This window comes from Diabrotica undecimpunctata, chromosome 4, assembly GCF_040954645.1.
Source record: "Diabrotica undecimpunctata isolate CICGRU chromosome 4, icDiaUnde3, whole genome shotgun sequence".
NCBI classification, from domain to species: domain Eukaryota; kingdom Metazoa; phylum Arthropoda; class Insecta; order Coleoptera; family Chrysomelidae; genus Diabrotica; species Diabrotica undecimpunctata.
The window spans coordinates 135,774,561-135,789,209 of record NC_092806.1 but is presented as its reverse complement, the minus strand read 5'-3'; the positions used below and the strand labels follow the sequence as shown (position 1 = coordinate 135,789,209).

Sequence of the window (14,649 nt, the reverse complement as noted above, 5' to 3'; positions counted from 1 at the left end):
GATAGATATATCAACATAAATTGATAATTTCAAAATAATAATTTACTAATCGACAAAGATATGAAAAAAAAATTTCGATTTTTTCAATATTCACTACATATACATACATTTTTAATTATTTTAAAATAATTTAATAAATTCGTATTTATGTCCTGTTTTTAATAAAATGTAGCAATAAAAATTATATTTGAGTAGTGATACATTTAAAAAAATAAAATTAAAAATGTTGCGTTTACGCAACGTTGGGAACTAATGGGTTTACAAGGTTTGTCAAGATGAGGCTTGATTTTACCGATGTGTATTTAGAGAATATGAGGTGATGGTCATCTACAAATTTTCATCTATTACATCATCAGCAAAAGTAAACTGGATGAGAAACTACAAAATGGATGTTTTCCATTTTTACAAATCTCATACAAAATTTTATTGTCTTTTAGAGAAGAGTTGATTTGTGTTTTTGTTCAAATAGACATTTTGTTTAACTATTTTGGTAGTTCTATTTAGAATAAACTTTAGCCAGTAGTGGTTTTTTACAAATATGTGTCTAGACTTTTAAAGATATATTTATATCATGAATCATGAATGTGTTGCTTGTGTGAGTCCATTTCAAAAGGAAAAAGAAATAATAAATTAGACTTACTCACAATCAATTTAATTTAACTATCCAGACGACCGGTTTCGCTTTCTACAATATGCAAAGCATCTTCAGGTCTCGATACAAAGTTAAATAAATGATGCCAGTACTCTATTAATTGATGGTTGAAAGAACATGGTTCAAACTATCCTGTATTGTTGATTGGAGAACTTAAGTCTGCTATTGTAATTGTTTGACAGTAAACGGGGAAGTTCTTGAGGAGACAGATTTTATCCAATGAAGTAGAGATAGGTGTAATATAATTGTTTGTTTGATGAAAGTAATGTTCTATACCATTGAGTTATTTAAAAGTTATTTATATTTATTCTAGAGATATATTTATGAAATGTGTGTTATTTATTGAGATTTTATTTTTGAAGGTGACAGTTGTGAGACAATGAATGAGATTAGATGTACAAATTGTGTGGGTGTGCAATTCTATCAACTTGTAATTATCAAATTTCTTCCATAAAGTTCTGTTGTTAATATGTGGCAACTGGTTGTAAAGTCCAGTATTTAAAGTTAAAAAATTACAAATTAAGGACAATTTAAGACACACAGAAAACACTTAAAAGGGGGGGGCGAAACAGACATTAAATTTAAAAAGGGGGAGGATTTGAAAGCACTACATCTCTTACTTGGAGACAATGAGTTTTTTTTTTACCTTTTATATATTTGTATTTTAAGGATTTAAAAATAAACTTTTTCGTTTCAGCGTAATGCTCCCGACGATCGCAATGTATTTGCTATATACGTCTCGTACTACGTCAAAGTCAAACTCCTAGTCAATAGAATGGGCGGCGACCTTAGCTTAAAATTGCCTTTTACGTTAATGCATACCTGCTGTGACCTAGAACAAACCCAAATCGAGATGCTGGCTTCCGAGAAACCACCGGAGGGAACCACACCCGAGAGAATTAATCCCGACTTAAAACCGGCTAGTGATGACCAGGGTCATGAAGAACCTGGAGGAAGTCGTGCTGCTCCAGCAGATATTAACGCTGTTCCGTATTGTAAGGAAGATGTCAAACCAGAAAAGGACGGAACGTGAGATATGGAGAAACAGGTGAGATATCTCGATAATATACAGTACATTCAACCAACTTACGCCTCTAAACGATTAACGGAAATACTTTCTCTTTTGTTTGTAAAAAAAGAAAACTTTTCTTTGTAGTAAAAGGCACGGTAAACTGCACTGGTGTTCTCCACAATGTTTAACACTTTGCTAAATTTTAGGTATACAATAAATATATGTATCATCAACCCGTTGTTCATAGTTTTGCATATTTTGTTACATTTGTTTTAATAAATAGTATTCTTTCATAATGTTATTAAGAGCGTAGGCGCAAAATTTCGGGTCAATGCTTTTTAAATGCATTCATTTTTTTCGAATCCTAAAAAAACTAATAAGTATTTTTGAAAAATTTAAACGCAAAATGAAAGAATACATTATTACTGAGGGCCAAAAGTCCCTGAAAACTTCTATAATGTTTATTTTAATAAGTTACAGGGGTGAAAAAAAAAGAGAAAATTTAGTGTGATTTTTAATTTAATTTAAATATCTCATTCAAAAAAAATTTTTGTTTATTCTATGAGACTTTCGGCCCTCGGTAATAATGTAATCTTTCATTCTGCGTTTAAATTTTTCATAAATATTTGTTAGTTTTCTCAGGATTCGAAAAAAATGATTGCATTTAACCCTTAACTTGGCAAAAGGTTAATTTTGAATCTAAAAATCTGAAAATTGGTATGTTTGCTGTTTGGGCATCATACAAATATTCTATAACAACAAAAAAATATATGACATCTATATGTCAAAAATTTGGATTGTATACCAGAGTATACATCGCCAAATAGACCGAAAAATAGGTCTGTATAGCATATCATACATTGCCAAATTATGAAGGACACGGAATATGAATAAGAACTATCAAAATTTAATCAAAAATATTTATTTATTAATGTGAACATCCATAAAACAATTCCTGTTCTGCACTAAACATAGTCTAATATTACACTTATTACAAAATATGGCAGTTTGTCCCTTCTTGCAATTTCTGCACCTGTCCATTGCATGTATACTAGAAAATGGAGAACAATATCACAACTGGAGAAAATTGTGGCACTACTGAAGGAGTAGCTGCTGCTAGTCCTCCTTTACTGACTGAAACAGATAATATATCTACAGCTTCTTATATATCTTCTTCAGAAGTTATATTTTCTTTAACATCATCTGTGTCTTCTGTGAATTTTTTCAATAAATTACGAGATAATACCTCTTGTTCGTGATCACCACTACTCTCTGGGTCGCTTTCAGCACCAACTGGAGGCAAAAGAGTCATTATTCTATAAATTCTCCTTGTTTTAGTCTGAAAAAAAATTAATGTCAATTAAGCCATATCGGGCGGTGTATACTATACAATACATAAAGTTTTGAATCGATTTGCTGAAAAAATATTTACATTACACCAAAAATTTGTTTATACATAAACAGTATAATGTTTAAAAAATAAGTTCCCAAAAAAATAGCACTGTACAATGAAAAACAATAAACTAATATAAACACTTACCATTTGTTGGTTGGAACAACACGCGTGCTCAGCCATTTTGTCGAGACTGTATCCATACCATCAGAACTAAATGCGCGAAATTAAGAATTTTCGGGCTGATTTCCACTCGGCTACTTACGATAGTGTATACTCAACTATACAGTGCCAAGAACTGGGTTTCAAATACTATTGATTGTCAAATAAAAAATTTGAAATATTATGTATATTATAACATACGTTGCCAAGTTAAGGGTTAAAAAGTATTGGCCCGAAATTTTGCGCCTACGCTCTTAAACGTAAATTTCTTTCACCTACTTGTTTAATAATTTTTCTATGAAAAAAATACTACCGTGCTAAGAATAATTTATATTCAAAGTAGATATACAAAGTACTTAATTATCACTTTCAATTTTTGTTAAAAAGTAAAGTTTGGAGTAAACTAGAACCATTCTAGAACATTTTGTCAATTTAAATAGTGGTGGTTAGATTGACCATATGTCTGTTAGAGTGTACCGTTTTTGAGGAGTCTGCGATTACGGGTTAAAGTTAGGGTTTTGGTAAATATATTTAAATTTTTATTTTCAAATAAAAACAGTTGTATCAAAAATAAAATATGTGTGAGAAACATTTTAATTTGTTTATGAACAGTTTCCAACCATTTCTAAACTTTTTATCAAACGTAATTCAATTACAATCTGCATTCCTAATGATCATTAGGCTAATTTGCTTAATGTTTTTAGGATCTTTCTAAGTGGTTATATTATATTTTAGCTTTCAAGCACAACAGTTATAAAGTTTCTGTCATATTAATCTAAACTGAGTATATTGTAATTCAAACGTGTAGTTTCAAGTGACCATCATGCCTAGATGTTAGTTGGATATTGATGAATTAATTGCAGATGTGCATAAATAAATAGATGTGCCAATGATGGACAAGTCTCACAAAGAGAAGAAAACAACTCGTTAACATTCTAGGAGCATTGACTTGTCAAACATGTCAGTTTAGATACTTTACTGGCCAAAATATGAGAAAGAAAAGTTTCTGAAATTAGGAGGACTTTGTAAAGTGTTGAGAGATTTAGGATTTAAATTCAAAAAAGAAAATAATAGGTTACTTTTATGCGAAAGGAGTAGTGTGGTTCACAAAAGAATTAAATTTTTAAAAGAATATACTAGACTTAAATCTGAAAATGCAATATTCGTATACTTAGATGAGACATGGATATTTGCAAAGGGTGGAATTAAAAGAGTTTAGCATAAAATGGCAGTAAAAAATCAATAAAACACGCAGATAGCGAAGACAAAAGACACATCATTCTTCATGCCGGAGGAAAAGAAGTCTTTATAGAAAATGCAGATTTGATTTTTTCTTCAAAATCAAAATCTGCTAATTATCATGAAAACATGAATGCAGATGTGTTTATTAAATGGCTTGAGGAGAAACTGTTACCTAGTCTGAGTGAACCATCAATTATAGTTTTAGATAATGCACCTTATAATATAGCGATTGCGAGAGGGGTTAGGCAGGGATGCGTCTTGTCTCCGACGCTTTTCAACGTGTACTCACAGGTCATATTCAGAAAAGCCTTATGGGAAAGAAAAGAGGGAATAAGAATTGGTGGAGAAATCATAAACACCATGAGATTTGCAGATGACACGGTAATATGGCTGAGAGTATAGAAGAACTACAAACTTTACTAGATGCAATAAATAGTGAATGCATTCAAATGGGACTTGACATCAACACAGATAAGACCAAATTTATGATAGTATCAAGGAGTCCAATAAATAATGAACAACTAACTCTTGGTGGACAGCAAATAGAGAGAGTGACAAAATATAAATATCTGGGAGCTTACATCAACACAGAATTAGATCCAGACCAAGAGATCCGGGTACGAATAGAAATGGCAAGGGCAGCGTTCTTAAAATTCAAGCAATTGTTCTGTGACAAAAATCTGAATACTGCGCTGAGACTGAGGTTTGTTGAATATTACGTCTGGTCGCAACTATTGTACGGGGTAGAAACATGGACACTAAAAGCGCAAATAGTTAAGAAGATTAAAGCCTTTGAACTTTGGATATACCGGAGAATGTTGAGAATTCCATGGACTGCCAGGGTCACCAATGAGGAAGTGCTGAGAAGGATGGGTCGAGACAAAAAATTGAGAACGATAAAAGTACGCAAGACTGCATACCTTGGACACATACTGAGAAATAATAAATATAGTCTTCGGCAGGTCATCAAAAAGGGAATAGGTAGAAAGAGGAAGTCATGGCTGCGAAATATTCGAGACTGGACAAACAGGACTGTAGAGAGAAGCCAAAAGACAGAGAAGCTTTTAAAAATGTGGTCGCCAACCTCCGTTAATGGGGACAGCATAGGAAGAAGAAGACCTTACCATTCGGAGATTTTGGAGAAACAACCAAAACAGTCGTGGAACGTACCGAGCATAAAAAATTGGTCAGTTAAAAATAATATCAATTTTCCGGAATACGCCTTTAAGTCAGAGTTACTTAAAATTTCGAAACGTAATGAAAAACGGGACATTTTTTTAAAACGGAAGAAGGTGGTTCAATCCCTCTCTTACGAATATGCGTTTTAAAAGCTATTAAAGAAAATCCTAGTCACTTACTATATAAAATGTAAAAACAACAAGAATTAAATACCTTAAAAACGTTCTTAAAAATAAATGACGAGTTCCATCAGCACATAACGTTACTCTAAAACGAGCGTATAAGAAAAAAGTAGGCATAAATGAAAAAAAGAAAACTGGTTTGCTCTCTCTTTTTAAAAAGAAAAAACAATGTAGCGGTAATGCCACAATACTATAGGGACTTTTACCCTAACTTGTAAAAACTTTTTTCTAAATTTTTTTTTAATGGCAATACAGATGTGATTTTTTCATTATTTTGTTGTTTAAACTTAAATAAGACATTTAAACTGTTCCGTTTTATTATCCATTTATCCCTAATAAACAATCTCGTAACCCATTTCAATCTTTAATTGTCTTTTCTGAAAACTTAATGTTTTTGAAATACACTCATGGACAAAAATGTCGAATATTTTGGAATTTTCTAATTTTTTTATTTTGAAAATAAATTCTGGTCAATCAAGTCGTTTATTGTGGACAAGAGTTTATTTTAACAATGTTTAATAAACAATTTTAAATTTTTATGCGGAGAAAATTGCGAAAAAAAATCATGTTTAATGCTAGGTAAATAATATTTTTTTTCTTTAAACTTAAATGCTAACTTAAATTGCTTAAACAAGTCTTTTTAATTAAAACAAGTGCATGTTCAGATACCAGTCTTCCCCCTTCTAGCTTTTATTACTGCTTGCATCCTTCTAGGCATGCTTGCAAGTAAGTTTTGGACATACCCTTATGTAATAGCATTCCATTCATGCTGTGCAGCAAGCAGAAGCTGCTCTATCGTATTTGGAACGGGAGTTCTTTGTCGTATGCGACGTTTTAGCTGATCCCACATGTGCTCTATTGGATTTAAATCCGGACTAAATGGTGGTCAATCCAATCTTTGAATTTGGATCTCATCAAGATATTTACTCACTATGGCAGCAGCATGTGGTCGAGCGTGATCGTGCATTAACATGAATCTGCCATATCCAATGTAACCAACATATGGCAAAACATGATCTTGCAGAATATGTTGAACGTAAGTCTCACCAGTCATTCGTCCAATCACTTCCACAAGTGCGGTGCGTCCCTTCCAACTAATACCCTCCCCAAAGCATTATGCCACCACCTCCAAAACTAACGGTCTGGGTAAGATTTCAGGTGGCGAATCGTTCTCCAACTCTTCTGTAGACGTGGTTTCGACCACCTGGCTTATATAATAGGATTCTGGTCTCATCAGCAAAAAGAACATTTTTCTAGTTGTCGATATTTCAATGAATATGTCTTCTTGCAAATTCTAAACGAAGAGCTTTATGATTTTGGAAAAGGCGTGGAACTTTTGCAGGACGTCTAGGCTTTAAGTCTGCTTCTTTTAATATTCGTCTAACTGTTTTTGAGCTCACAATAACTTGTCTGACATTAAGTAGCTCATTTCTGAGGTTTATCGATGTCAATGAGCGATTTCTTGTAGAATTAAAAACCAAAAAATGTGCATCAATTGCGGTTGTGCACCTTGGACATTCTTAACCAGGCCTTCGTACAAAATTGCCTGTCTCATGGTACCTTTTTAAAATATTTGAAACTGTAGATTGACTTCTCCTGAGACGCCGTGCGATATTTTTTTGGGTATATCCTTCCTCGTACAAAATTACAATCTGTGCTGCTTGGGCTTCATCGCAGTGTCGAATTGGTGGCATATTTGTTTTACAACATATTAAACAATATTTAATAAAACTTAAATTAATGAAAATAAATTAAAATAAAAATAACCGAATTACTATGATTTTTTACCCTTTTTTCCTTTACGTGAAGAAGGTTTTTTTATGATAAAATGCACGAATGACACTAAACGCTGAATAAACGTCAAAGTATTTCAAACCAATTGAGTATAACAGCCTGCTATATGAGTAAAATCAGTAATCTAAAATTATTTTGAAATAATAGTGACTACACAAAAAGAATTAAAAAAATTCCAAAATATTCGATATTTTTGTCCATGAGTTTATCATACTATTCTTCCCAATCAACGTTCCTCAAATCAGATATTTATAAAGTATTTTTTTTTAATAATAACTTCTTCTTATTAAGATATACCTTTAGAACTATTTTGTAGTATTTTATTAATTAATATAAATATTTTTCACACTTTCACACTTTCACACGCAAATACTGTACCATTATTTTTCGAATAATCCTTGTGTTTCAATCTAATTAGCCATTCTTATCAGTAGTAATCCGTCAATGGCGTCGATGACCAATTCAGGCCTAATCCGTAAAGCTCTTGTAACGACTTGACGGTTCTATACCAACATTGAGCCTCTTATTTACATAAGTCCTCATACAGTTTACTCTAACACAGTTCATGTTTGCATTTATCTTTGCTTGAAATTTAAAGGTACACCGCACTAAAGTTAAAGGGTTATTTAACAACCTTATTGTTCTTTCCCTGATAGAGTTTTTAAGTTTGAGGTTTAAATTTTGCTGTTTTAAATATGCAGGAATATAAAAAGTAGTTTGTGATGCTTAATAGAAGTCCCAAACTGCTTATTCATAATATATAACTTGTCTATAAACGAATGCCAATGTGAGTATATAGTAGATGATAGTAGTTAGATACAATATTGCCGAAAATAAATAGTACTGAAACTAAAACATAGAGGTCTCTTTGTGCGCGCTGTCATATTCAAATTTACTAATATAGACCTGTCAAGTAATCCTTAAACAATTAATTATTAAGGCCTAATTGCTAAAAATGGTGTTAAGTACAGAGGAGAAAGTGTTTCTTGTGGAGCATTATTTTCGCTCATACAGAATCGGCCGACGTAATAGTGCAAGTCTGCAATACGTGTGTGATCAGTGATCAATTCACACAACTATTTAATAAACTGATATAAGGTTGAATGCTCGAATAAATGAACTTTGAAAAATTAAAGGCAAATATAGAGCACAATTTGAATAACCAAATCTTGCCCAAGTATTTTCGCTTTCTACAGCATCATCAGGGGCATTTCGTCAGATTTGGGCTATCCAGCAAGCGCAGAATGTAATAAACATGAAATTGAAACATAAATTGTACATAACACTACACTAGAACAAGGACAAACAGTTTAAAACTAGCGGACCAACTCGACACCGAGTTTTTTAAATGAAATTTTTATTTTGCGAGAAAAATTAAGAGATCAATACAAACAATATAAGCAAGAATATAAATAACATTCATCAATAATAATACAAGTAAAAAGTGTATTAAATATCACGAAATATTTCGTCTAAAACAATCTTTTTTGTTACAATGTTATCATTTAGCAGTTAATTTTGCATGCTGATCACGAATCCGGTGTCAGATTTGCTCTATCTTGACGTTTTATGCTCGTTTCAGGTCACTTCCGGTGTCGGATCGCAACCGGAAGTACATATTTAGATTCGTCTCGACGTTTACATTGTGGGGTCTAAAACTTAAAGTAAATTTTAACTTCCGGTCATCTCAAAACCGGAAGTGAATTTTTGTACCAAAAGTATATCTTGACAATCTCATACGTAATACTAATAATATTCCGAAAAAATATTTTAACTATCTAATATGGTTTTTGAGTAAAGTGGTGGACAAGAAAAGGGCTTAGCGTTTTAGTATATAAGATTATTTAAAAAGATTCTACGCTACATTCTTGTCGGTAATAGGAGAGAGAATTCTCTCCTGTTGCCGACAAGAAAAGTACTTGGGCAAGATTTGATTATTAAAATTGTGCTCGATATTTGCCTTTTAATATAATTTTTCAAAGTTTATTTAATAAACGTTCTCCAATTAATGCTGTAATTTTGAAGGTTGTTGAAAAGTTTAGAAATACGGGTAATGTATTGTGTCAACAAAAAGGAAACTCAGGGCGTCCCAGGACAGTTAACAACAACGATACCAATGAACGTGTTTTTGAAAAAATCTTGGAAAATCCGAAGCCATCTTGGCTTAAAACGAATTTCCTTGCAAATAATCCTAAAGGAGATGGGTGCATTTTTGTATGTGATTCAGGTACATCAACAATTACATCCCAGGGATTATCACACTAGAGTGAAATATTGTGCCAGAATTCTTGAATTACAGTATGAAAATCCTGAATTTTTGAAAAATGTATGGTTTTTAGATTAACCACATTTTCATCTGCCAGGCCATGTAAATCGTCTCACAAATCGATTCCTGAGCTTTGCCAGACCAGATAAAGTTCAAAAAGTTTCTTTACACAGCCCAAAAGTGAGTATCTGGTGTGCAGTTTCTGGACACGGAATCATTGATCCATACTTTATCGAAGAAAATGGTAGGCAATTCGCACTTAATAAACAAAGGTACATACAAATGTTAACACGCTTTATCCCTGATCTATGTTAATTTTGTCGTGCACGTAATTTGGAATTTGGAGACCGATTTTTCCAGCAGGTTGGAGCAACTTGCCATACTGCTGTCGCAGTTCGTAAATTTCTTCAGGGACATTTTCCAAACAAATTCATTTCACGATTTACTGACTTCCCCTATCCTGCACATTCTCCAGACTTAACTTCTCCAGACGCATACATTTGGGGCATGGCTAAAACTGCCCTTTTTAAACGGGCACCACAAATCATCAATGAGTTAAAGATGCCGTTAGAGCATTCTTCGCGAACTTGAGACAGCCTTTATTCCATAACATTACGAGAAATCTGGAATGTCGGTATGAAGTTTGTCTTGAGAGAGGAGGAGCTCATTTAGAACATGTTATAAAGTGTCAATAATATGTATTTTTTAAAACAATAAAATAATTAAAAGTTCAGTACTGTTTATTTTGGGCTAAACTGTATATTTTTGTTATTTTTATTTTTAAATGCATATTTACAATCCACTCATAAACAGTACATTGAGTAATTAGTGAATGTGATGACAATATTGAGTTGATTTGGCTACCGTCCAACGACAGTTCCCCATTTTCAACAATGTAACCAGGTCTTCTGGTCAAATTCTCTTTAGTCTTCGTTCCTCCATTGGTGGCTTATATAATTCACTGACAATTTGGCTGTGGTGTGTTGAATTAAGAATTTTGGCCTTGTCGGCCTTGTATATAGATTTGACGTATTTTACGGTTGATGCTCCTAGGTGATTGTGGATGGTTGCAGTGGTTAATTTCAGTGGGAACGCAAGGGAACGGCGTTCCCTTACCTCCCAAGAGTGCCGGAACGCAAGGGAACGCTTTTAAAACTACAAGTTTTAGTTAAAAAAAATTGTAGGTAGGATCAATATTATGCTATGCTTTGTTTGCGAGTGACTCGTACGTAAGCAGATAGTAAGCGCCCGTACAAGCAGTTGTGATTTGTGAGCTGTGCTGTGATGAGTCTTGCACGGAATCAGGCAGGAGGAAGGTGACGGGCGAGTCATCCTAGTTCGCGTATTTTATAAAAATTAATGTATTATTCTGTCTGGGTGGCCTAAAAACAAAGGTTTACAGATATAATTTTCAAAAGTTTTCCTGGGTGAGGGCCCCCCTCCTTCCTGGGGTGTATTCCATACCCACCGGTCTGAGCTTCCCGCTTTAAGAGTTCCCACACCTAAAATTTTAGAAATTAAACACTGGATGGTTGCATTGCTCACATACCAAAGGACGTTACCTATCATACACAGTATTTTGAATTGAAAGGTCTGCAAAATTATTGACGTCATCTGTAATAGGTATGTCAGCAGTAGGTACAGGAAGGGACCGAGGACACTTCCCTGAGGAACTCCGGATTGGATTAAATAATAGATTGAGAAATCAATATTGATTTTTACTTGAAACGAACGTTGGTGAATATAGTTGGTGAAAAATACTAAGGCACACGTAGTCTTTTCTTCCAAACTTTTCTTGATTTTATTTTCTATTCTATGACACTGTTGGATTGTTGAATATTTTTGACGAAAACAAAGTGACATTCGTGTATTAAATATCTTAGACATCAAGGGTAACAAGCTTATCGGACGATAGGAAGAAGGTTCTGTAGACAATTTACCTGGCTTTCCAATCATTATAATATGGATTGGAAATGGATTAACTGCAGCATTCTATTATAGATACTAGTAAGCGTGGGAACTGCTTTCCTGGGTAGATGTTTTAGGATTATTCCATCAATTTAATCATATCCTGGGGCTTGGTCGTTGGTACTCATTATTATTCTGAGAACCTCGAATGAATAGAATGCTTGTATTGGAGGTGATAGTTGGCAGGTGGCATCTAGATATTCGTTAACTACATCATCATTTATGTTTTGACCTAAATTTTTAGTAAATATATTTTTTAAATATTCTGCAAATACATTAGCTTTTTCATTGTCAGTCTGCGCCCAACTTTTATCAGGTTTTCTGATTGAAGGAATTTGTAGTGTTATATTTTTGAATTTTTTAGTTGCTCTTCATATAGAGTGGTCATATGGAGAGATATTGTTAATATAAAAATTTAAGGTGTCATTATGAGCTTGATTTAGCGCTGACGTTAGCTGGTGTGTTAGTCTATTTAGCTGTGTCTTATCAAGTGAATTTCAGGACTTTTGCCATTTTGCACGCGCTCCCCTTTTTTCAGTTAGAATTGTTGTCTTCGGGATTACCCTTTTTACTTGTAGGAGTAGATTTCCAAGTAGCGTTTTGTATTACAGCCACTAGCTTTTGTACTGCAAATTCCAGCTCATCATATTCTTTTATTTGATGATCTAACATTATATTCTGGTTAATGATGTTTTCAAATTGTTATCAGTTTGTTCTTTTCTTAGATAGTCTTAATGGCTGTTGATTGTATATTTTAGTTGTGCTTAATGTTAATATTATGGCACTATGGTCCGAACTTAGGTCAAAACTAGGCTATATTTTTAAATTCGTGTTAGGTAAACCTTTAAATGTTGCAAAATCTAGAAGATCCGGAATTTTGTTGTTATATGCTATCCAGTATGTTAGTTGTCTTGTGGATAAGAATAATGAATTGTTTTTCAGTAATGACTGAATTTCGTTGCAGTTAGTCGTGATTCCCACAGACTACTTTTGGCAAGTTAGATAACTGACGCAATTTTAAGAACTGGCTTCTATCTCCTATTTCTTCTATTGCGTACAATTGCAAAACTTATTGTGATTTCTAAATTAGGTGAAGCCTCCTGAAAACATTACGGCTTATAGACCTACTAGTCCTTTATCAATGATGTCAAAAGTTTTTGCTGTTAGTTAAATGACAACTAATTTACTTAGAACATCAAATAATACCCAACTACCAGTTTAGATTTAAGCAGCAGCATACCACGATAGAGCAAATTCATCGCATCAGCAATTTTATTAATGAAGTTATTAAAGAAAACAAATTCAGATCCTGCTTTCTCTCTGCTTCAAGTTAACCTTGACACAAATTTATCTTAAGTAAAGTAACCTTGCGGTTAAGAGATAACCAGCGGTTACCCTGAAATATAGGTTTCACAATATAAGGTCAACAGCTCGGGTTGTGCTTAACCTACAAAATTTTTAACCCAAAGTAAAAGCGGTGGTTTAGAGCTTAACCAGGATATCCTAACCTAATTTCGAATTTCGAATTTCGTTTTGTTGATATTGACAGAGTGTAGACAGCTACATAAATTATTAATTAATCAGATATGGATTTATATGATGTAAATCCTTTTAGCAGTGACGAGGAAGCTGGCAGACCAAGAATTATTAGGCACAGACAAAATAATTTTGAAGAACTAGACCATTAATATTTTTTCTGTCGGTTTAGATTCTCAAAGAACAAAATTGAAAATATTTTGGAGCAAATTAAAGATACATATCTGAAGATAGATTTCTTAAACATTTTTGTGGATTCCAGTTTATAATTTTAATTTTAACTTGGAAGAACAAACAACCACTACTTAGAACAAACTACCACACTAGAACAGAACTTGAAAATGAGAATAATATCTGTATATTTTGTTTTCGATCTAACGTGACAAATGTGTCATAACTCATCCATATTGGTCAATGTCCATAATATTTACTGAGAGTATTCCATAAAAATCTGATTATTGCTCATAATTTCCTACCAACATAAGAAAAATAAAACGAAACCTAAGGTTAAATGACCATAACCGAATCTGTGAATGTGAAACGGCATCTGTCAGTTAAACTAGAGGTAAAGGTTACTTAACTCCTAGGGTTAACCACTGATTCTGAAACTTGCCGTTAAATGTAGAGAAGTTGCTAAGTCAGTTCATATCACGTTCACTAATCGAATGCCTATCTGTGTCATTAAATAACCAGCAATTGCAACAGTATGATCACATAAAATGCCTAGGTAGACACATCAACCGTAGATTAACATTAAAGAAACTTATATTCACGAAACAGAAACAATAGGGTCTCAAATTAAAAACAATTAAAAAACTGTAACAACCTGTATCTTACTACGTATTGATATTGGGCCCCAATAATTAGACAAAAAAAAATATTAAGAATAAAAGATATTTTTCAATATAAAATCTGAAGGTGAATTCTTTTTTCCATCCTTTTAATCATTTTGTAAAATCAAGTGACGGGCTCTTATATCGCAACACAAAAAGCCGAAGAAGAATGACTATATTTAAAGCACAAAAATACCTTGCGGCATTTCAGACATGGTTTGAGCTTCGTACCTAATGAACATTGGAAAATAGCTTGTATAATATTCTTATTTTACCTTGAGGCTTTGGCTAATTAAAAAGAGATGCGCAATTTCTTTGACACGTACGCATAATTTGATTTTTACTTTCAGGATGCCATTTTATTAACCTACTCTAATAATTTAATAGTTTTATCGGGATAAATACGACAAGGTTTGAGATTATTTCTTAC

General features: G+C 33.0%; 1 protein-coding gene across 1 annotated transcript in view; it reads left to right on the top strand.

Moving 5' to 3' along the window:
- Window positions 1-14,649, top strand: part of LOC140440092 (arrestin homolog) — a 729,008-nt gene that overhangs the window by 671,545 nt on the left and 42,814 nt on the right. The window contains exon 12 of the mRNA XM_072530366.1: window positions 1,350-1,700. Within this exon, the coding sequence (XP_072386467.1) occupies window positions 1,350-1,685 (336 nt within the window). The 3' untranslated portion in view covers window positions 1,686-1,700. The remainder of the gene's footprint in view (window positions 1-1,349; window positions 1,701-14,649) is intronic.